The 25,082-nt window shown below is 45.6% G+C and overlaps 1 protein-coding gene across 1 annotated transcript in view; it reads right to left on the bottom strand.

The window, feature by feature from the left end:
• Window positions 1-3,824: 3,824 nt before the first annotated feature.
• SUPT16H (SPT16 homolog, facilitates chromatin remodeling subunit) overlaps window positions 3,825-25,082 on the bottom strand; it is a 54,096-nt gene continuing 32,838 nt past the window's right edge. Inside the window, exons 23-26 of the mRNA XM_075212126.1 lie at window positions 24,561-24,690; window positions 24,337-24,466; window positions 24,059-24,136; window positions 3,825-4,910 (exon numbers count right to left, since the gene is read on the bottom strand). Of these exons, the coding sequence (XP_075068227.1) occupies window positions 4,804-4,910; window positions 24,059-24,136; window positions 24,337-24,466; window positions 24,561-24,690 (445 nt within the window). The 3' untranslated portion in view covers window positions 3,825-4,803. The remainder of the gene's footprint in view (window positions 4,911-24,058; window positions 24,137-24,336; window positions 24,467-24,560; window positions 24,691-25,082) is intronic.

Below are 25,082 nucleotides of genomic sequence, written 5' to 3' on the forward strand. Positions count from 1 at the left end.
GCTCTTCTCAACGAATCAACTAATTTCCTCATTGTTATTGTCCTCAGTGAACTTTACCTGTTATTGTCATATTCCTTCTATATCTGGCTCCATCTATATTTTTGCATAACTCGCTATGGGAACCACGACCTGCGGTAATAGGTGTTTCTAAGCCCCTTCTAAGGTCATGGTGAAAAGCACCTACCGTTAAACTTCGCGCCCCAGTTCGGGCATCTATTATCTGCAGGTATACAGGACTCACTAATTTCTCCAGATTTCGTGACAGATACCTGCCGCTACGTAAGCGGAGCATAAGGTCACATTTCTTGTCCATTGGATCCCACAGAGACCCTGCCCTGCGCAGGAATAGCCAAAGAAGTGGACAAACGAGTAACTGGGGGATCCACCTTAGAGGTCCCCTCCCATTTATCAGCATCCTCTGCAGTTAGTGGATAGAGCAATCTGAATCTGCCTGGCACCTGAAACTGCTTATTAGGTTTCTGCCAAGCATCAGACACCATGTCCAACAGTTGAGGAGATGAGGGAAAACAAAACCTGCTTATTAGCTCTTTTGAAGAGAGAAAGCTCCCCAGTCTCCGCAAAGCCCGAGTGTAATGACCCCCATTATTAGATTATCCACATTATGTGCTCAGGAAGACTCCTCTGCGCCCAACGCATCCTCTCCATACGATTCTAAAAACAACTCACCCTCTTCAGCTGAGGAGTGTTAGGAATCCGAATTAGGGTCCGGAAAAGAGTCCGAAATTATGCGCTTACTTATGTGGGAGACAGTAAGCGTGTCAAACCCTGGGAGGATTCGGTCAGGGATACCGGCAATCCACCCTCAGGCTGGGAAGAACCACCAGCTACAGGCAGCGACTGCATAGACTGTGTGTGGTGTGCAGTCAAGGAAGGAGAAGAATCACTGAGACCGTGACATCACCTTAGTGAGTTCGGCTATGAATGTCGCTAGCGATCTGGCCCAGGCCGGTTCCTCCATGGCTGTCGATACCAGGGTACGCGCTCGGCGTTCACAGCTCTCAGCCTCGCAGGCAGCACACAGGACATCCATCACAGACTGTCCAACAGAAAATTAAACTTTGCACATGTATAATGCTGCACAGATGTACCAGTGGGACCCTTACCCTTGGAGGTGCCTTTTTCAGACATGGTGCTATGTTATAAAGGTGTCACTCTGTAATAAAAAAGTTTTAATTTAATTGTATATACAATATATAGATATTCTCTCTATGTATACCAGGATTTGTGACCGAGTATGTAAAGTATGTTAATCCTGAGTGTAAGACACCAGCACCCTGGGATCCAGTACTATGAAACAAGTTCTATCCCGTGAGAAAAAAAAAAACTAGGTCAAACACGTAAATATAAGGCGAAAACTCTGTTAAAAGCACCAACATGTGTCACCAAATACAGAGGTACCAATTACAAGAGGCACAGTAAGGTCAGCGTGTAGAGCAATCTGTAGACCTGCAATGCATGTCCAGGAGATGGCTGCCCTCTATGAAGCACACCAAGGCATGTAGAAGGGGGTAGTTCCGCCACCAGGACCGCCTCTCTAATGGCCGCCTCCATGCGCAGCCGAACAGCCTCTCTCTATTATGGCTGTCGGCTGATGTCCAAGTGCTGCAGGGTAAATAACAGTGCCCAGATCCGCAGCTACTATTCCAGTCAGTGTATTGCCTCCTATGGAGTGCAATCACCTGACCGATCCCTTCTATAGACTGCTCGCTGTCCAGGGGAAATGCTGGCAAGTCAGTCCGGTCGGGAGGAGGGGTTTGACAGCTTCACTCCCGCCCGGCACATCAGCTCACAATTCTGCCAATTTAGGCAGATCTGATGCGGGTATCTAAATGCTCTGCTGCTCATTTTTGCTAGGGGAAGGAAAATCCGATTGCAGACAGTGGTGTGGGGGGTAAGGGAAGCCGTAGGCTGCTTACCCTAGCGCAGGGGCCCGAGTAAAGGAAGCCAACAGGCTATTCACTCCTAGTCTTTTACATGGGCCCTGCACTGCACCTAAATGGGAGAATGGACAAAAAATAAAAACATGACAAAAAAAACTAAGAGTATAGGCAGGGGCCTATACAAAAGTGCTCTCTACCCCCTAAGGCATTTAACAAAAACTGAGCTTACTTTGACAGAGGAGGGGCATAGTTGGGGACGTATGTGGATCCTACAAGTTTATAAGTGCCTAAACTCCTAGTCCACCTGCTATACCCCAATGTTCTGTAGTGTACCACAATGGTAGGAAAGAGAAAATAAGTTAACGTTATGCCAGTAAAAAAAAAAAAAAAGTAAGCCCAGCTGCCTTGGGCACTTAACTAGTTTAATGTATCAATGCTGCAACCCCCTGTAGTTTCTCAGTTTTAGTTTAAGTTCCAACTCCACGCTCCCCTCATACAACCCATTGTAGCAGTGTCCCCCAGATAGGATAACAGAGAAAAATAAATGTGCACAAGGTGTACATAAGGAGCTTGTCTTGGACCCTCTTCTACCTGAGAGATGAACATTCTTGCAGATAGTTTGACAAAGGAGGGGAGATGAGAAAAGCAGACTACAAAGTGGGCGAGGGATCTGGCAGGTTCCCTACCAAAAATGAAGGCCTTAGCTGGCAGGGCATTGTAGGTAGTTTGGTTTGGCACATTGCTCAGACATAACTGTAGATGTGGCAATTTCTGGGCACTTTTTGTTAGGAACAGCCACGTGAGTTTGAAATATCACCCCCAAATAAAATTCCCAGGGAAAGAAGCAGAGTCTGTGTTATCCAGTATTCAGATTCCTAAATTGCCACCCGCTATCTTAAGATACCAGGAACAGGATACACGGTGATGGCGGTGACATAACAGTAAACGGGACTGAAGGACCGGAAAAGCTGCACAGGTAGCAGTTGTAATATACACTCCTCATCATAGGGGACTAAGTCTCCACTTTACACACATCCACCGCTGGGGACAGCAGTGGGAGTGGAGCAGTCCAAAGTTCACAAGCAGGTGGATGAGGGGCGTGTGCCATAACACCCCCTGCATAACAGAGGGTCAACTGAATCCACAGCTGTGACCAAGGACAAAAAGATGCAAACTAGTTACATGATGAGGGGATGGTGCAGGCAGATGAAGGGGGTGCAAACTACAACTGACTGCACTCCATGGAACAACTGACTAAACGGCAAAATAAAAAGTAAAAAGAAGAGACAATGTCCACCTCTGGTGCAGGGTGATGGGGGCAAGTTTATTCTATCTAGTGCCCTGACTCCTAGAAGACAGAATATAATAAATTTGTGCAACTGAATTTTTTTTTAAAAAAAAATCATAAAATGAATCCTGATATGTATGGAGCATCGCAGTACTGTAAAATATGCCCTTATCTCATACCTGAAAGATATTTTCTTAACCCTTTATTTGGCAAGCATTGAAATCATACACCATCTAGTGATCAATATTGGAACATCTCAAACAACTGACTACTACTTTAAGCACAAATTTAGCTATTGCTAGAGAGCACCTCTGCCAAGGAAAGGATAAAAATGTAAACTTTATATAAAAGTAATGTGAATTTCATATTGCTTGAGAGCAACATGCAAATAAAGGCTTTAAATGATTAAAAAAACAACCCATAAGTCTGAGAATAGAAACAATTTCATTAAGCAATTAGATCTAACATGTTTACCGTATTTTGTTTCTATTTGCTTTATATTGCATTTTTATGTGCAAACTGTACTACTCTCTCTCTCCTATGATTTTCTTAAATAGTGTAAATGATGAGACTCATATGGGTCAAGGTATATCACTTTTTAAGCAGTAATCAAAACAGAAAAACCACACACCAGGTGGCATTGTATCCCTGAGGAATCTCATTTTATTGTTTAGAACAGGACTGAACAATCCAGGTGTCATTTACAAGTGCTGCTCAACACAATCTGAGTGTTTAGTAAAAATGGTCTGAAACTACCACAGAATTTCAAAAAATAGCAAACTGGAGGGAGAGGGGGGAAAAAAAAAAAAGGTACAAAAAGTTTTTATTTGTTTACATTTCTCCAAGTTCTGAAAAACACCATTTACACCTCACTGCTAGCAAAGAAAAAAAAAATAGAAAGCAGACAATGAAAAGGAAAACAAAAAAGGTAAGAAGAAAAACACCCCCCCCCCACCCCCCATTGTCGTGAAAGAGAGGAAGTCAGAAAAGAAAAAGCAGCCAGAATGATGAGACTCTTGATATTTTTAACAAGGTAACATTTTGCAAATAAAAAATAAGAGTAACATTTTACAGGAAAGCACAAGCAATAAGAAACAGCAAGCTATTAGATGAGGCAAGGGAATTGGTCAAATGCACAGAGGGCATAGGCAAATCACCCAGCACTATAGGCTGGCAGTGCCACGTTTTCCATTTAACCGCTACACAGCATCACAGAGCAATGGAAGGGTTTATAGATACAATGAAAATGTCCTTTCAGGTAAAAAGTGGAGTCATATTTCATATGTGCTGAGAAAATGTGTTATGGTTTCACCTTTGACCAGTCCAGTTTCAAGAAAGCCAAGAGGAAAATTAGTAATAAAATAATGCCATATTGGTCCATTTAACCATCACATAGCATCCCAGCAGTCTGTAGCAGCAAAAGCACAAGTGATGCACCGCAGACTCAAAGGGCAAATGAAAGAAAACCTAAGAAATTCTGAATTTAGGGAAGAGACATAACAAGGAGGAATGAGTAGAAAGAAGGGGGTATGGGGGGGAAAGGGGATTTTCTTCAAAGAAAAAAAATCTGTAGGAAGAGTGTAAGTGGATTGATGGGAAGAGGTAGCGTTGGTGTTACTTCCTCCTCTTTTTTGATGGGGTGGGAGCATGTCCATGACCCTTCCTCTTCTTACTACTACTAGTCTGTTCCTCTTCCTCCTCATAACGACTTTCACGATCAGCTACAAAGGAAAGATGCACCGTTAGCATTAACTAGCACCACTTTGCCTAAATATAAGTTGCTTCATATAATAGTCTACGGACAATATTAATTCCTGTGGAACACCACTAACAACTTTAGGCCAGTCTGAATATGTTCCATTTATAACTACCCTTTATCTCCTATCCTTCAACTAGGTCCTACCCATGTACATACTTTTCACCCTAGATGTAGTGAAAAGTATGTACATGGGTAGGACCTACCATATGTACCTACCATATGTACCAGACTTAAATGGAACAGTAGCAAATGGTTTTGAAAAACAGAAAAAATTTCTGACATTTGCTTTACCAAGAAGAAAGTTTTTGCCTCTTCATAAAACAATCCTATTTGTTAGACATGACTGATTCTTCGTGAAACCATGCAAACACTGCTATCTAATTATTTTCTACAATAAAATTTCAGAACTGCATCCCTTAGAATCCCGACAAATAATGTATACAATACTGAAAATCAGGGTTATAGATATAATTAATTTGTCCTCATTTTCTTCCTTAAAGAGTGGTACCGCATCTGCTTTCCAACAACCTTGTGACACAGACAAGGTTATGAGCAGGTCCATAAATGTAATAGTGGTCAATTACAAGTTACTTTAGCACACTTGGGTGGAAGCCAGCGGGCAAAAATGCTTTACCGTTCTTAAAATTTTCTTTAGGTAAGCGGTTTTACAACTCTGTGCTATATAAATTAAATGTCATTCTGCTACTACTAGTCCTCAAGGCATGGCAGCCAATGATACTGTCAATTTAAGAAAGTTATTAAAAAAATATTAAATTACACCTTGGACCATGCATCAAATACACTAGAAGAGGGAGCAATGTCTGTCAGTTAAAAATTAACAACCTTGCAAGAGAGGATTTTTTTATTCACTGTAAAAGCCATTTCTGACTCCACTGGGGGATAATGCGACAATAGGGCATAGTAGGTGGATCTGAAATAAAGACACTTTAAAACTCAAACTTTTTGAGTGGATAGCTCTTCTCCTACTATGCTCCTCCTAACCAGGAGCCATCCTCCGTTATCATATAACAAAGCCCATAAGAGAGGGTCTAACTAGGTGTAACAAGAAACATCTTAAAGGCAAATGACAAAACAGCCAGAGCAAGGGAAGGGAGCGCATTGTCCAGCAATGGAGTCAGAGAAATTGATTTTATGGTGAGAAAAAGAAATCCTCTTTTCTCATTCCTGCCACTGTGGGACAACGCAACAATGGGGACATACCAAAGCTGCCCCTAAGGGAGGGATTGCTCTGTAAAAGCTGCACCCAAAGATAGCATTGCAAGAGACGCAACGCCCTCTAGCTTGTAGAATTTGGAAAAGGTGTGGACAGACGACCATGTAGCAGCCCGGCACAACTGTTTGGAAGAAGCACCAACAGTTCTGGCCAAATGATCCTTTAAGCCCACCACCACCGTTCTAAATACCTGAACTTAAGCCTAACGAATGGTGGACGCAAGCCCACGAAGCAATGGATCGCTTAGATACCTGCCAACCCTGCTTGTGTGCAGTATACAGGATGAAAAGTTAATTAGTTTTACGAACGTAAACCGCCAGGGGGGGGGGGGGGGGGTTTGTGGAAGTGGGGCACCAAAAGCACAATCTTCTGGTTTAAGTGAAAAGAGGAGACCATATTCGGCACAAATTAGAGTTTAGTGTGATGTACAGCGGCCCCAACTTGTACACCCAACAAGCCGAATGGAAAGAACGAACACCACTTTACAAGTAATATAACAGATCAACAGGCTCATTTTTGGGATCTTGGTTAGCACTAAATTAAGATCCCACGGCTCAGCCGGATCAAAAAAAGGGGGCCAAGCATGTACAAACCCTTGTACAGACTTGCGCTGAAACAAAATGGAGAGCCCTGAAACTTTACATTTAAGAGAAGAGACGAAGACCTTTATCAAAACCTTCCTGCAGAAAGGAGAGCAAGCTGGAAAGACTAAAATGGAAAGAGTGAAACCGTGATTTCTCTTTCCTACCATTTGTGACACTGCAAGACATTGGGGTATAGTAGGTGGGACTAGGCGTTTAGGCACTTATCAACTTGTTTGTTCCTCACACTCCTCCCCTACTATGCCACTCCTCTCCAGCTCAAACCTCCGTTTTTGTTAAGAGCCTAGGACAGCGTTGGCTAACCTGTGACACTCCAGGTGTTGTGAAACTGCAAGTCCCAGCATAACCTCCCAGCAATAAGCTGCTATATATTGGCAAAGCATACTAGGACTTGTAGTTTCACAGGTTAGCCAACACTGGCCTAGGAGATAGGTCACTTTGGTATAGGCTCCTGCCTATACTTTAGTTAGTTTTAGTTATTCCCTTCTTTTTCAGGTGCAGCTCAAGGACCTCAAAAGACCCAGGAGTGTGAATAGCCTGTCGACTTCCTTCACTCTGGGTCCCTGCGGAGGGGGAGCAGCAGCCTTCCAGCTCACTCACCCCTTGCACAGATGCCGGCATTCTGCCCCTAGACAGAACGAGCTAAAGGGCCCTTACATATTTAGCTCACCATTTCGGTAGGACGTGACTAAGGATCACAGGTCGGGAGGGAGTGGAGCAGTTAATAGCCTCCCCCCCGCCCTGACTGAATTACAGGCATCTCCCCTTAAGCAACGAGCAGGGGGCACAGGTCACGATCGCACTCCACAGGAGGCGACCACAGAACCGGACAGGAGACCTAGATATTATACCTGTAGCATTTAGCGCCAACCGACATCCATACTATAGATAGGCTTTTCGGCGGCGTATGGAGGCGGCCATTACGGAGGAAGTCTGGGGGCGAAACTTCCCCCATCATCTACAGTTTTACCGGGCTTCAGCAGTCGGCAGCCATGTTCTGAACCTGGTGCAGTTATACACATCGCGCTGCACGCTTCCCTACTCGGCCTCTCCTAAAGGTACCTCTGTATTTTATGGACCATTTTAATGGTTAAAGGGGTGTTTCCTCCTGAATATTCTGTTCTTTAAACAGACAGAACTGCTTTCAGGGAGTGAATGGCTAAATCAGGAATTACTTGGTAGACAGACTGGGTATAAATCCTAGGACACAGGTTATACATATATATCATTTTAAATATATATAGCCCATGGTGTGTTTCAGCCTTGTATATTATATATTTGCCAAAACAATAAGATTTATTCTGTAACACTTTTCCTAGCATTGCATAATGTCTAACAATGGGACTTTTAGGGGCGAGGAACCCACTAGAACGTCTCCACTGCACTATATACGTTCCAGAGCAATAACATACAGATTTATTCCGCAACACTTTTTCTAGCATTGCATTATATCTAAGAAAGGCGCTTCAAGGGGTAAGAAATTCACTAGTACGTCTGTACTGCATTATATATGTGCCAAAATGATAAATACAGGTTTCACCTGTGATACTCTTCCTAACATTGCACTAGGTTAAAAAAAAAAAAAAGACGACTTCCAGGGGTAAGACACCTGCTAGCCCATCGGTGCTGCATTATATATGTGCCAAAAAAAAAAAAGCTTTATTCTATTAAACCTTTCCTAGCATTGCATCTAGAAAGGAATCTTCCAGGGATACGGACCCGCTGGTATGCCTGTACTGCATAATATATGTGCCAAATGTAATTTTTATATTGTCTTTTAAAAAGTCAAAGCCAGATGCTCTCTGTGCAGGAGTCTGCCAACAGTGTGCTCCCACTCAGGTGTCATCAGCTATGGAGCAGCCTGCCTACGCCAGATCACTGACAGCAACAATGGCCAAACTCACTAAGGTGATTTTATGGTCCGAAAGGGTACGTGAATATCCCTTTTCTCACGCATCTACGCACACTCAGCCCACATAGATCATATCTGTCGCAGGCACATCTTCCAAAACAGAAGCGGCATGCCTTTATCCTAGTCTGAGTCCACCCAGACGCAGACACATTTGCTCACCATCTCACAGAGATAAAGCATAATTTTGATTTTCAGAGTTGTTCACAGTCAAGATATGGTTCATTCCTCGGCAGAGGATGGCTAGTTGGATCTTGATTTACAGACAAAAGCATTTATATCTCTGAAGATTCCACATCTATTCACAGGGAGGATAATCTCAGATTAAGCGTTAGACACGTTTTATCCTTTGCAGAACGCGAGTCTGCGGTTCCATCCACACCCGCCTTATTTAGGAGACCATCTCCTCATATTAGGGACATGGTGTCTGACCTTTGGCAAAAGCCAAACAATTAATAGGCTGGGCAGATTTTCATCTCTTTTTCTTCTCTTGGCAGAATAAATAGTTAGATGGCCAGAAACCCCTGGGGTTGACAACTCTGTTGCTCGTCTGTTCACTTACTCTGCTATCATCCTATGCAGGGCAAGCGGTCATAAAAGGCTTTTCTCGAGGGGTCTCTTATTGTTAAAGTGTAACCTGGCCATCACTCAGCTTTAGTGAAGGCTGGCAGTTTGTTTAGACCCAACAGGGTCATAGCTTGTTTGCATAAGGCCATTCAGCTTTGGTCAGAGTAGTTAGCCAGAGGCATCCAGGATTGTGTTCCAAGAACAGAGCCTCTCACTTTTGCATAATTACAAAATAATATCCATGGGCCACTGGAGGTAGGAGTACCTCTCTTCCCTTCAGCTCCACCAGGTCACGACAAGGACGGTCTCAATCCTTTCATCTCCCCTTTTTTCTGTGGTCGGGTACCACATAGCGTGGTCACTCCTTGCCTCCCAGAGGAACAGAGTACATGCACATTTGCAGTTGTGTGAGGAACCTATAGACCTGGTGACATTCACGGAGGTTGGGGTAATTCAGCCCAACCTCCTCCTGGCTCTCAGCCAGACAGGTTCTTCCAGCCCATTTAAACTTGCAGGCCTCAATAGACATCAAGGAGTCCTTAAATGTACCATTCTGTAGGGGGCACTGGTGACTCTTACGCTTTGGCTGTACAGGGGTTGGTGTCGGGAATGTAGATTGCACTCCCATTTTTTTTCTTTTCCAGGGGGGATAGAGCGGTACGTCACACCGGGTATTATTGGTTAGGAGGATAGTGTCTGCATTTCTCTTGATGAAGGGGTGTGTGGTCAAGCTTGTTATTCTTCCTCCCTTTTCGTGTAACACGCTTCCTCAGCTGGAAGTGGTTTGTGCTCTTGACCGCACGCTCTCTGTCCGTAAGACTAATGTCCTCTTCGGCCTATTGGACACTCAATGGTGGGGCTGGCCAGTTTTTCAAACAGTCTATTACCCGCTACATCTCTCTCTCTCTCTCTCCAAGGTGGTGGTTGTTCCTTGAATGGCACGTCAGGGTGCTTCGGTGGTGCAGTTGGGTAGGTGGCATGTCCACATCTTCTGCAGTTTCTTGGTTCCATGGCTCTCCATCCGCTGACGTGAGTTTTGGACGTAAGATATTGTATGTAGCTGTTCCAGAGCATTCCCTCCCTTAGAGGCAGCTTTGGTATGTCCCCAATGTCTCGCACTGTCCCCCAATGGTAGGAAAGAGAAAAGAAGATTTTTACTCACCGTACAATAGATTTCTCTTGCTTCATTGGGGGGACACTGCGCGCCCTCCCTTGCTCTGAAAGTAGTGCTGTCTTTGGTGCTATTTTCTAGATTGTTTCTCCTTTCTTCCTGGCTTGGTTATACAAAACTGAGATCTGAACTGGAGAGCAGGGGCATAGTAGGGGAGGAGTGTGAGGAACAAACAAGTAGGATAAGTGCCTAAACTCCTAGTCCCACCTACTATAGCCCAATGTCTTGCAGTGTCCCCCAATGGAGTAAGAGAAACCGATTTTACGGTGAGTAAAAATCTTCTTTTTCACACCACTGGATGTAAGCTTTCCACACACGACAGTAATTAGCAGAGGAAGATTGTTTCCTTGCTTTAATCATAGGCCGCACAACCTTTTGCAAGAAACCCCTGGCCTGAAGAATCAGTGTTTCAGTAGCCACTCCATCAAAGCCAGACGACCTAAAGAGTAGCAGCGAAGAGGGCCTTGTACCACAAGATCTGGATGAAGAGGCAACCGGTAAGGTGGACCTACTGCCATCCCTAGCCTGTCAGACTACTACGTCCTGCATGGGCAATTTTGAGCCACCAGAATGGCAAAAACCAGCTCTCTTTAGTTTCTTGAGCACTCGCGAGAGCATGGAAATTGATGGGCAATAAGGACTACTGGGGAGAGGAGAGGCCACGGATTAGGAGATGATCGCACCCCAAGCAAACAGTCTGTTAACCAAAAGGGCCAGTCCCACAATTGGAAGGACTTGACACGATTTGCTCTGGTCAACCACCAAGTGAGGGATCGACACGTGGCTGAGGACAGAGCGATTATAATCCTTTAACGATGAAGGGTGGATTTTGACCATTTTCCGAGAAATTCTCTTTGGAGAGATCTTGAACGAAATTCAAACATTGATACCATGGTCCCAAGCAGCAGAGAAGGAACATTGTCTTTGGCCAGAAGGGACCTGGTCTTGTTTAGAAGGAACACCTTCTGACACACATTGTCAAAGTCACATTCATTGTGCTGGAATCATAGACGACTTTGCATGATTGAGAATACAGTTGTGAGTCTCTAGAAATTGAATAGTAATTTGAATGTGCTGTAAAGGGACATATTCGTAGTGCGCCTTTAACAGGTCGTCCAAATAAGGCATGATAGTGATGCTCCGAGAATGCAGGAGACAGCCATGATCTGGGTGAAAACCCTTGGGGCGGAAGCAAGACCAAAGGGTAAAGTACAGAACGGATAACGCTTCTTGCGGACTGCAAAGCAAAGACATTGATGCCCTTCCCATCCAGGGACCTGTAGGTAGGCATCCTATATGTCTAGCTACTAGCAAGATCAGCCAATATGATCCATACAGTTTTGGGACCAGGAAGAGGTTAGACTAAAACACCAAATCTCGTTCTAGAGGTGGTACCTGAATAATCACACAGGAAACCAGAAGTTTTTGAATAGTCTCCTGGAGTGCCAGGTTCCTGAGTCTACAGGAAGGCAGACCTGTGGTGAAGAACCTGCGTGGAGAGAATTTGATGAGGTCTATAAACATAACCACGAGTCACAAGACCGTGGTGGGATGTCCCGTTATACAGTGGTCTTGTCTGCCAGCTTGAGAGACCAATGTGTGCCAGGGTCCCGACCCCTATAGGAGAGCCACCCTTAAGGCTGAAGATCGCCCTCTGGCGTCAGCAGTTCTCGAACGTATCTCCACCTCACACATTGCATACAGGGAATCTGGGTCTGACTGACCACAAGATAATTTGAGATTACATTTGCACAGGTATAATTTTGCACAGGCTTTCTAGACCCTTTAGTCAAGGAAGTGGCTTTCTCAGACATATTGATGGTAAATGTCACACACCAAAAAAAGATCTACATAAACCCAGTAATAAATTTAATTTTGTCTCATTAAAAACAGAAAAATCTAAAATATACCCTTGAATGCCACATGCTTTGTACACAATAATTGGATTTTTAAATAAAATCCGTTTCTCTTAGTCCATTGGAGGACACCAGGGATATTGGGGTATAGAGTAGGGACAGGGCGAACTGGCACATTAACTTCTGTTTAACTAAGCCCTAGCTCCTCCCACTCTATACTCCACTTCCTGTCTGAGCTTCAGTCTATGTTTAACCAAGCTCACAGAAAGCGGAGAAAACAGGAAAAAAGAATAAAAATAACAAACCACAACAGTCTCTTAATAACAAGACAACATGTCATACAGTAGGAGAAACCAGAGAGCTAAGGGTGGGCGCCCGGTGTCCCCCAATGGACTAAGAGAAACGGATTTTACGTAAGTATAAAAATCCAATTTTCTCTGTCATCCTTTTGGGGACACCGGGGACATCCCAAAGCTGCCCTACGGGAGGGAAAGCTCAGAAAAAAATGGCACAAAGCACCTTTCTTCCAAATCTTGCATCTCTGGATGCAAACCCATTAAACTTGTAAAACTTAGTGAATGTGTGTAGACAAGCACGTGGCCGCTTTACACAGCTGTACACCGTGACGAGCCACCCAGGAAGCAATTACAGACCTTGTAGAGTGTGCCCGGAGATTATCTGGGACAAGCTCCCCAGCCCTACTATAAGCCTGATGGATAACAGCCGAAATCCACCTAGCAAGTCACTTTAGAAGCTGGCCAGCCTCTCTTGTGAGCATCAGAGAATCAAAAGATTCTCAGTCTTGCGCATTTATGTCAAAAGGTCTCAGAAACTGCGCAAGACTCGGACAACATCGAGATAACTAATAGAATTATCGTTCTCTGAAGACGAGGAAAAGAAAAAGTCAGGGCAGGAATGACCATGTCTTGATTTAGATGAAATCTTGACACGACCTTAGGAAGAAAAGGGGGCTTAGTTTGAAGAACTGCCCTGTCTTTATGAAAAACAAGTAGAGTAGACTTGCAAGATAAAGCACAGAGAGATCCCCCAGCAGACTGCTATAGCCAGCAACAGATCTGCTATTTCTACTGTAGATAAAAATGCAAAAGTCTTAGTTGCACACATTTACAAATGTATGTTAAAGCCACTCACCTCTCCACAGCGCTTTTGCTAATAGGGTGGTCCTAACTCTAAACAATGAGAGTCCCATATATTTGGGCCATACATATGTGTTTTTAAATTTCACGCACCTGCTATAGCCTATAAATTGATTGAGCAACTTCCATTTCTTTATGTGTCTGAGAGGCATGTTGGTGTCAGTAGCTGAGGGGGAGTGCTGACATTGGATTGCTATTTGGAGGCTTCTGGGGTACCTCTTTGGTAAGTTAGCTCTCAATTTAAAAACACATATGTATGGCCCAAATATATGGGACTCATTGTTTAGAGTTAGGGCCACCCTATTAGCAAAAGCGCTGTGGAGAGGTGAGTGGCTTTAACATACATTTGTAAATGTGTGCAACTAAGACTTTTGCATTTTTATCTACAGTAGAAATAGCAGATCTGTTGCTGGCTATAGCAGTGTGCTTGGGGATCTCTGTGTGGATCATCCCCTCCTGCTGCAAACTCTTCTCTCTCGGCCTCTCTGGTTATGTCCACACCTGGTTCACCTCATACCTCGCTAACCGCTCCTTCTCTGTATCCATGTCTGGTTCTTCCTCCTCCCCCTACCCTCTCGCTGTAGGAGTCCCACAGGGCTCTGTTCTCGGCCCTCTACTCTTTTCGCTCTATACTTCCTCCCTTGGCCTTCAGTATCACCTTTATGCTGATGACATTCAACTTTACATCTCTTCCCCTGATCTTTCCTCCACCCTCCTCGCTCAGGTATCTGACTGCCTCTCCGCCATCTCCTCCTGGATGTCGGAGCGCTTTCTCAAAATCAACATTTCCAAAACTGAACTCATTGTCTTTCCTCCTCCCAGCCTCCCATCCCACCATGACCTCTCCATTGTCGTTAACAACACTACCATCTCCTCTGTCACCCAACTCCGCTGCTTGGGTGTCACCCTTGACTCCTCTCTCTCTCTTTTGCCCCCCACATTCATTCTCTTGCCAAAGCCTGTCGCTTCCAACTACGCAACATCGCCCACATCCGTCCCTTTCTCTCTCAGGAGGCCACCAAAACCATCATACACGCATTCATCATCTCCCGCCTGGATTACTGCAACCTCCTCCTCACCGGCCTCCCCCACTCCCGCCTCTCCCCCCTCCGCTCTATACTCAATGCGGCCGCAAGACTCATCTACCTCTCACGCCGCTCCTCCTCTGCCTCCCCTTCCCCTACAGAATTATTTTCAAACTCCTCACTACCACTTACAAGGCTCTCTCCCACTCTACTGCCCCTTATATCTCGAACCTCCTCTCCATTCACACTCCCACCCGCTCCCTGCGCTCGGCCAATGACCGCCGCCTCTCCTCCACTCTGATCACCTCTTCCCATTCCAGAATCCAGGACTTTTCCCGTGCAGCCCCCCTTCACTGGAATGACCTCCCTCGCTCCATCCGCCTCTCTCCTACTCTGTGCTCCTTCAAACGTGCACTCAAAACTCACCTCTTTCTCAAAGCCTACCAACCATCCACTTAACCCCTCTCTCCCATTCCCTCAACTGGCTCCTCTTGTGCCTGGTCTGTTTAACCCTCCCTTAGGATGTAAGCTCGCTTGAGCAGGGCCCTCTTCCCTCCTGTCTCCTTACCCGTTCTTCTGCTCCGTGTCTATTGCATCTGCCTGCCTGGAGTTTCTGAAGTATTGGTACTTTTGGAGTTTCTGAAGTATTGGTACTTTTGTTTATTGTACTGTTATACCCTGTATAGTCTACTGTTTGTACTATGTGCGGCGCTGCGGAAACCTTGTGGCGCCTAACAAATAAATGATAATAATAATAATAATAATAATGTGTTTGTTCCTTTTAGGATAACCCCACCCTTTCACGCACCTGCTATAGCCTATAAATTGATTGAGCAACTTCCATTTCTTTATTTGCAAGATAAAGCAGCAAGCTCTGAAACTCTGCAATCCACTGTATTCAGAGGTTCAAAAGGCGGATGCTATAAAGCATTCAACACTAAATTCAAATCCCATGGTGGTACCGGAGAAACATATGGAGGTTGTACATGGAGAACGCCCTGAATGAATGCTTGCACATCAGGTATGACAGCAAGTTTTCTTTGAAAGATCTGACACCTGACCTTTAAGAGAACTAATACGCAAATCTGCATCCAACCCGTCCTGCAAAAACCTAAGTAAACTGGCCAAGCAAAAAGAAGAAGTAGGATATCCTTTTTCACACCAGCCAATAAATGTTTTCCAGACTCGATGATAAATTATTGCAGAGGCTGGTTTCCGAGCACAAAGCATGGTTTGCACCACACATCCGGGAAAAAACCCTTAACTCTTAGGATCATGGCTTCAACAGCCACGCCATTAAAGCCAGACGATTTAAACCTAGATGACAAAAGGGACCTTGAGTTAATCGGTCTGGGTGTAGCCGCAACTGCCACGTCCAAGCTTCTGCCATGGAGAGCACGTCGGTGTACCAGGCCCTCCTCAGCCAATTCGGCGCTATTAGAAGAACTGGAACACCCTCTCTCTTCACCTTTTTTAACACCCTTGGGAGCATAGCTACCGGTGGAAAAAAGTACACTAAGCGATACGTCCAAGGGAACGGAAGAGGGGAACCTTGTGTTTCAACCGGGATGCCATCATGTCGACATCCGGCCGACTCCACCGTTTCACTAACTGCTGAAACACCTCCATTTTGAGGGACCATTCTCCCGGGTGCAGAGTCTGCCTGCTTAGGAAATCTGCTTTCTAATTTTCTATTTCGGGAATAAAGATGGCCATGAGTTCCGGAACGTGAACCTCGGGTCACCGAACTATCGTTTCCCGCATTGTCTGACTGAATCTTCACTGGCTTTCCCTGCAGCAAGTGTTGCGCGCTTATAAGAGCATGAAACACCGCTCGCAGTTCCAAGACATTAATTGGAAACCTGGATTCCTTCAGAGTCCAAATACCCTGAAACAGAGCGTGAAGACAGACAGCCCCCCAACCTCGAAGGCTGGCCTCCGTTGTGATCAAAGTCCAATTCCAAATTGAGATTTTGCGTCCCCTGGCGAGATTCTGTTTGTGTACCCACCAAAGAAGCGAGTGACATGTCTGCGGAGACAGACGGAAAACCTGGGCTGCCAGATTCAGATGGGATTTGTTCCATTGCAACAGAAGTTCCAACTGGAACTGCCGTGTATAAAACTGAGCAAACTGGATCCCCCCCCCCTCCGGCTGCTCAGGCGCATTGTTGTAGTAGTTTCTTCTAATAAAACAGGCAGAAAAATGAAGAGGCAGTGTTACTGACCACTCTCCAAACTTAGAAGCCGGCAGCCGGGGATATCGTTGACTGACAGCCGCCTACGCGGCTCAGTGAGTCGCTAGCTGTCAGGTCTAGGAGACAAGTCTCCGATTCTTAAAAAGTAAAATAAAGTTTAAAAAAAACAGAAATTGGCTGCTAAGCAGCAGACACAGCCCGTTCGCCGGGCACTTAAACTAGACTGAAGCTCAGACAGGAAGTGGGGTATAGAGGGGGAGGAGCTAGGGCTTAGTTTAACAGAAATCAAAGTGCCAGTTCGCCCTGTCCCTACTTTATACCCCAATGTCCCCGGTATCCCCCAAAGGATGACAGAGAAATACTGATTTACAGTAAAGTTTGATCGCCAAGCATAAACTTGTGCCCACAACACTGTAGGAAGTGGAGGTAAAGGCACAGAAAAAAACCTCTGAAAAGCAGCCTACTATTTAAGATGGAACCAGAAAAGAGAAGGCACATACAAGTAAAGCGCTGCAGCAAGACTGCGTGTTACCACTAATGCAGGGAAAATGGCCGCTTTCGTGATAGAAAGTCCACCAACCATGCCTGAGGAGGACCCGCCCTCAGTACAGCCCACAAAGTAAGGGCCGTTATCGCTCTCACCCTCTCAAAGAAGACTGTCAAGACCTACTTATAGGTTATTCTGCCGTTTGCACGAGTCCTGCAGCGATATTCCCCCTGCTTCGCAATACTCTTTCTTTATTGAAAAGATCTGCTCGTTGCTAGGGAGATGACGGCAAGACGTTCAGGCTGAGAGAAGCAGCTTAAATGTTAAGCTCTATCATCTCTACAACCGCCTATAGTGTAATTAAACACAGTCCCCCCTTGATAGAGAGGACAGTGGCTGTCACGACATCAGGGGCAAGGGAAGCAGGCAGGCTGCACAACCTGACGCAGGGACCCAGAGTGAAGGAAGCCCACGTGCTATTCACTTTTTAGGAAAGGGTCCAGCGCTGTAAAAAGAAAAATAATAACTATTATTAATTATAAAGAGACAAAATGGGCAGGAGCCCAACTTCTAAAGCACTTTAACTAAAACCAAGTATGACTCATAGTAGGGGAGAAGCAATACACTCAAACAGTGTCGCAGTGTCCCCCTTCAATGACAGGAAAGAGAAAAGAGGATTTATGTACTTACGTTAAATCCGTTTCTCTGATTCCGTCTGGGGGACACTGCTTACCATGGGTTGTGGAGGGGAGCACGGGAGTTGGCACCTAGATAGTTAATCTTTAGCACTGGTGACAGACCCCTCCCCTCTACAATTCTCCTGCCTCTTCCTCTCAGTTAATTAAAAAGCCCCAAGGAGAAAGGTTAGTCAACCAAGAGCATACAGAGGAAAAGCAGAAGGGAGGGATCGCAGTGTCCCCCAGACGGAATCAGAGAAACGGATTTAACGTAAGTACATAAATCTTCTTTTCTCTTTCATCCAGTCTGGGGGACACTGCTTACCATGGGGACATTCTAAAGCAGCCCCCTAAGGGTGGGACCGCTCTGAAAGCCCCGCTCGTAGAGCACTATGAGCGAAATTTGCATCTGCAGAAGCAAATACATTAAACTGATAACATTTTTTAAAGGTGTGGACAGAGGACCAGGTGGCTGCCCTGCAAAGCTGGTCTGCAGAAGCCCCATTTCTCGCTGCCCATGACGCCCCTACCGATCTGGTGGAATGGGCCGTAAGTCTCTCTGGCACAGGACGGTTAGCCTTGATGTAAGCTTGCGTAATGGTTGCCGTAATCCATCTTGCAATGGACTGTTTTGAGGCTGGCCAGCCTCTCTTATTAGAATCATAAAGAACAAACAGAGAATCTGTACGTCTAATCTGAGAAGTTCTTTTGACATAAATGCGGAGAGCCCTAACCACATCTAACTTTTCCATAGACTGTTGATCCGAATGGGAAGTAGATGAAAAGACTGTAACTACAATTTCCTGGTTCAGATAGAAAGCCAAAACTACTTTTGGAAGGAAGGAAGGGAGGGTTCTCAACACCGCTCTGTCCTTGTGGAAAACCAGATATGGTTCCCGGCAAGACAGAGCTCCTAATTCAGAAACCCTACGTGCAGATGCAATAGCTAAAAGAAAGACGACCTTCCAGGTAAGACACCTAAAATCTGCCGTAGGTAATGGCTCAAAAGGAGGCCCTTTAAGCATATCCAGTACCAGGTTAAGATCCCATGGTGCTGTGGGTGGAACGTAAGGAGGCTGAATATGTAAGACTCCCTGAAGGAAAGTCCTGACGTCTGGCAAGTCCGCTAACTTCAGGTGAAAGAAAACTGAAAGCGCTGAAACCTGAACTCTTAATGAACCTAAACGGAGCCCTGCTTCCAGCCCATCCTGAAGAATAAGCGAGGGAGGCGAAAAAGAGACGTGTGACAGGACTTATTTTCGCACCATCTAATATAGGCTCGCCAAATACGATGATAGATGCGAGCCAAAACCGGTTTTCGAGCCTGCAGCATAGTGTTCACTACACTGGGGGAAAAACCCCTAAGCTCTCCAGAGGCTGGCTTCAACAGCCATGCCGTTAAACTGAGCTGAGGTAAATTCTGGCGACGAAAGGGACCTTGGAGAAGAAGGTCGTCTCGTGACGGAAGACGATATCCTTGTCCTACCGCCATGGATATTATGTCTGCGTACCACACTCGACGCGGCCATAAGGGAGCTATTAGAATCACCGGCCGACCTCCCTGCCTCACTCGTCTGAGTACTCGAGGAAGAATGGGAATCAGGGGAAACAGATAACCCAACCTGAATTCCCATGACATGGATATCACGTCCACCGCTACCGCTAAGAGGTCTCTTGCCCTTGCGCAAAACCTGTGAACTTTTTTGTTGTGTCTGGAGGCCATGAGATCTATATCCGGAAGACCCCACCTCTGAACTAGAGACTGAAATACTTCTGGGTGGAGGGACCACTCCCCTGGCATCATCGCATTGCGACTGAGGTAATCAGCCTCCCAATTTTTTATTCCTGGGATGAACACCGCCGAGATTGCTGGAACATACTGTTCTGCCCAAAGGAATATCTGAGCTGCCACTCGCATTGCGGCTGCACTCCTGGTTCCTCCCTGTCTGTTGACATATGCCACAGCCGTGGCATTGTCGGACTGAACCCTGACTGGGTGGCCCTGAAGAAGAGTCTGGGCCCCCCGGAGAGCTAAAAGAATTGCCTTCAACTCTAATGTGTTGATTGATAAGGCTGATTCCTGAACTGACCAGAGCCCCTGGAGCCTGAGGTGCAGGACTACCGCCCCCCAACCTCTCAGGCTGGCATCTGTCGTGGCTATGATCCATGAAAATGGAGCAAAAGACCTGCCCACCGCCATGTGATCCTGATTCAGCCACCACTGTAGCGATTCTCTCGCCCTCGGAGACAGCGAGATCCAAACGCAGGTGGGATCCTGACCATTTGGTCAACAGATCCCACTGGAATCCCCGAGAATGAGCTCGACCGAAGGGGATGGTCTCGAAGGAGGCCACCATCTTTCCCAGCAGCCGCATGCACAAGTGAATTGAGGGGCTGGGAGAAGACAAGACCTGAGATGTTCTACTCCGAATTGAACTGATCTTCTCAGCAGGCAGGAACACCTTTTGCTGACTGGTGTCCATGATGAGCCCTAGGAAAACCATGCGTTGACACTGAACCAGCTGGGATTTCTTTAAGCTTATCAGCCACCCATGGCTCTCGAGAACCGCCAAGGTGAGGGATAAGTGCTGATGTAAGCAAATCTCTGAGGAGGATTTGATGAGATCGTCCAAATAAGGCACGACCTGAACTCCCTTTAAGTGAAGACACGCTGTCATCACTGACATGATCTTCGTGAAGACCCTCGGAGCTGTGGAGATATGCGTCCTTTATGTCTATGGAAGCCATAAACTGATCCTTCTCTAAGCCGTTTATTACCGACCTCGGGGATTCCATCCGAAATCTGTCCACCCGTAAGTGCACATTGAGGTTCTTTAGGTTTAAAATGGGTCGAAAGGACCCATCCGGCTTCTTGACCAGAAACAGATTTGAATAAAACCCTTTTACGTTTTGGTTGTCTGGGACCCTGCAAATGACCCTTTGCGAAAGAAGAGAGGCGACACAAGCCTGTATTGCCTGTCTTCTTGTTGGATCTCGGGGTAGCGGGGTTACAAAGAAACTATGTGGTACCGGACCCAGCAGGTCTATTATGTACCCCCTTGATATAATGCCCCGAACCCAAGGGTCTTGGGATGACGCTGCCCACTGTTCCTGAAACAAAGACAGACGTCCCCCCACTGGCGCCACCTCCGGAAGAGTAGACTGGTCGTCAGGACGCAGGCTTTTCCTGGGTCTTGGAGGCCTGGCGCCTAGCTGCAAACAAGGATCTACCCCTGACAGAGGAGCCTCGAGCATTTGGTTGTCTACCTCTAGGCAAGGAGGTCCCCCTAAAGGGCTGACGAAAGAAGCTGAACCGAGGGCCCCGGCCCCTACCTGAGAATATCGGCAAAGAAGTGCCTGAGAAATCATAGTATCCAATTCTGGGCCGAATAAACCTGCTGCTGAAAAGGGAATGGTTTCAACTGACTTTTTTTGATTCCGAATCTCCTTCCCAGGATTTCAGCCATAATGTTCTTCTTGCTGAAATAGATGCAGCCTGAATAGAGGAGGACATAGACGCTGTGTTCTGGGCTGCCTCATAAAGGTACCCTGATGCCTCTTTCAAATGTAAAGCCAGGGGAAGTAAATCAGAGTCCTGTAAAGCCTCTGCCAGTTGATCTGCCCATGCTTCCATGGCTCTAGCAACCCAAGCTGAAGCAAATGTGGGCCTAAAAGAAGAACCCGCAGCCACAAATATAGATTTCAGCTGGGATTCCACTCTGCGATCATTGGCATCCTGCAGAGTTGCTGAACCTGGGACTGGTAGTAAAGTGTGTCTGGCCAAACGGGCTACTGGAATATCCACCTTAGGAATACTCTCCCAGCGAGCCACGTCTTCCTCCTGCAATGGATACAGGGAAGAGAACCTTCTGGGAACAGAGAACCTTCTATCAAGCTGTTTGCAGGCTCCCTCTGCAATATCTCTGAGTTCTACAGAAGGGGGAAAACGGATAGCCTTCCTTTTGGCCTTCTTAAAAAGACTTCTGTCTCTAGGACTAGGATCCTCCGGTTCTGGGAGGTCTAACGCTTGTCTCACCGCTAAAACCAAATCATTAATAAATTGTCTTTTAGTGTTCTCTTCCTGCTCCAAAGGTTGAACCTGGTCAGAATCAGAATTTGTTTCCCCTTCCTCCTCTGAAACCCCCTCAGAATCTGAAAGGACCATAAGGGGATTAGCGGATCTAAGCCGCTTCCTTTTAGCAGGCGGGATATCTGGGGATTCAAGTAACTGGTTAAATTTGTCCAAACCTTTTATAAATGCTGCGGACCATGCCGGTTCTGTGGGAACAGGGGGCTGGTCCGTAAGCAAAGAGGAAGGTCCTGGTATAGACGTTCCAATAGGACCTGTGGTAGCAGGGAGGTCCAAAGGTGTACTAGCATTATTAGCCGCCGAGGCTGCCACACTAGATAGCAACTGAGTAGATTGTGAGATCATCTGTGCTAAAGAGGAGACCGACTGTGTCAGGGAGGCCACCCAGGCCGGTTCCTCCGTCAGTGGGGCTGGAATATGCTGGGTTTGCGCAGGGGCGACCCCTGCTTCGCAGACAGAGCAGAGCGCCAACGGGTCTTTCTGCCCACATGGTAATTTTACATTACATCTTGAACATGTAAAATACTTTGCCATAGAGCCCTTTCCTTTATCTGTCATTTTTTTTTTACAAAGGAAGGCACACCAAACACACAGGCTTAAATTGTTAGATTTAGCTGAGAGACACAGAGAGAGACTGTAGAGAGAATAGTGGTAAAAAACAAGTAATCAACTAATCTGACATAAAAGTTGTACTTGTATTTTGTTAAACAACAATATAATATTTTAGGCAAGTAGGAGAACTACAATATAACCCCTACTAGCCCCTTTGCAGTCAGAGCAAATACAGTAATATTGTTTAAATAAATCAGATACTTAGCCCACAGGCCAAACAGGGGATAAGTCCAACAGCAGTGTCCTGGTGCCTGCTCCCTCGGATCTGTGTCCTTTTCCCGGGCTTCTCCTTGGCGCCAAAAGACCGGGCTAGTCCACTTTTCTCTGGAGGGCAGGGGAGCTCTATGTCTTAGCTCCCCCCCTCCTAAAATGCTGTCTCTCTTTACAGCTTTTCTCTGTTTTTCTTTTTTATAGAAAAAATGGTATGTAGCAGAGTAGTGGAGACCTCAAGAGTTGAGGTCTCTGCAGCGGTTTGCACCCCGATGCCCCTTCCTATGTATGAGGGGGGATCTTGGGTATGGCCCCCTTCTCCTCGGATTCAAGATGGCCGCCGGCATGTGTAATCTCCGATAACCGGCACTCTATGACTGCAGTGGCAGCGCCGGTTATCGGGGAGGCTCCAAGAGTGACAGCGGTCCGGAGAGACCGCTTGTCACTCTCTATTCAGGCACCCTATTCTTTCCTCTCGGTCAGTGAGAGCCTCTGGCTCTCATCTGACAGAGTAGTGCCTGCGCTGCTATTCTGGGAGTGTGTTCCCTATAATAGAACACACTCCCAGGTCTGCCACCTAGATAAAAGATCCTAAGGACTAACAAAAATGAAAAATAAATAAAATGAAAGTAAAAATTACATGCAGTACTAAAACACTGCCCAACTCCATGGGCACCTAAAAAAAACTGGAAGGGGGAGGGGTCTGTCAGCAGTGCTAAAGTTAACTAGCTAGGTGCCAACTCCCGTGCTCCCCTCCACAACCCATGGTAAGCAGTGTGCCCCAGACTGGATGAAAGAGAAATACCTATTTTGTCTCACATAGCAATGGATGTAACAAAGTTATCAGCCCTTGTTCAAGTAGTTGTTTAAGCCATTTACAGTACATGTCCAAATGGACTCATGCCTTCTTATGACTCAAGGAAAAGTTTTAGAACTCCTGATGCAGTTTTATAGAGATTCAGAAGCATTGCTAGGCACAATTGGGTCAATCCTGCAGGTTAGCCCAAGTACCAGAATCAGCGTCCAATTTGGCCACATTCAGCCATTTAGGTGCCACTTTAGCACCAACCCACGTAAATTTGAAGAGAAAAGCATACTGGCAGCGATTTCTCAACTAGATTAAAAACCATGGCCAATAACTCAGGTTATTATTGTGTTCATTTTAATGCCAACAAAATATACTGCAGCATGTGGCTTTACTTTATACTCTTCAGAAATCTGGGTAAATTTCGTCATCTTTAAAATGTTTTAAACATTGGTATTTTTCACACTCATCAACACATTTAAAACAATGAATTTCATCACAGCAAATGCTTACCTTTCTTAGCTTCCTCTTCAAGCTCATCCCAGTCTTTACCACTTTCTTCATCAGTGCCTAGAGATTCTTCACTGTAAACTGTAATTAGAAGTAGAAATTATATTTCACTCAAAACCAGTTCAGTTACCATTACCCTTCACACCAGATCCTTAATTTATCCCTTGGCCTCCAGAATCTTCCTCTGTCCGATAGTTTCATGAAAGTTATGCCACCTAACCTAAAACATCCTAGCGGGCCACTAATTCATATCTAATAAAATAAAAAATATCCATGCATACCAGATTCTTCTGTCTCATCAGAATAATCTTCATCACTGTCCTCCCCCTCTTCCTCATATTCATCTTCTGAGGGATTGAATGTCTCGTCTTCTACTTCAGACTCTGAACCCCCGGCTCCTGCATCACTGCCCTGAGGAACACAACACACAATGTACTTACAGAAGTAAAAGGGAACACTGTAAAATGCTTTATAAATTGATTATAGCCTTTCATTCTTGGCTCACCTCTCCCTCAGGTTCAAGGAAAGACCAACCACCCTGCTCAAAGAAACCCTCTGGGTCATCAACAATGGTTTTCATGATTTTAGTCCAGTTCAATGACTGAACTCCCTCTGTGTACTTGAGATCACATGAGCTGTGTGAAGAAAAAATGTGCATACCTGAAATGACCAAATACTGCACTTCTAATGAGTGACATTATAAAAGGTAACATAATGGAATACATTTTAATGTACTCTTGTGTAAAGAATACAGATTGTGAGGATGGCATTATAAAGGAGTAACATCAGGCTCCCATACAATCCTAGTCTGCTTCAGAAAGCTATTGTGCATCCTTAGGAACTCTTCAGACAGGATCGTTGGATGTCTCTAGTTAAGTATTGGTAGTGAGTGGAAGTATATGGGTTCTCTCTCAGTTAAAGTAGAGTGCCGTTTGCGTAGAAAAATGAAAATGTGTATGAGGGGCCTTTCCTGTTAGGAAACCATAGCAACATAAAAAGCTTCCCAACAGCCAATTTCCACCCTACA

Source organism: Mixophyes fleayi, chromosome 1 (genome assembly GCF_038048845.1).
Source record: "Mixophyes fleayi isolate aMixFle1 chromosome 1, aMixFle1.hap1, whole genome shotgun sequence".
Lineage (NCBI taxonomy): Eukaryota > Metazoa > Chordata > Amphibia > Anura > Limnodynastidae > Mixophyes > Mixophyes fleayi.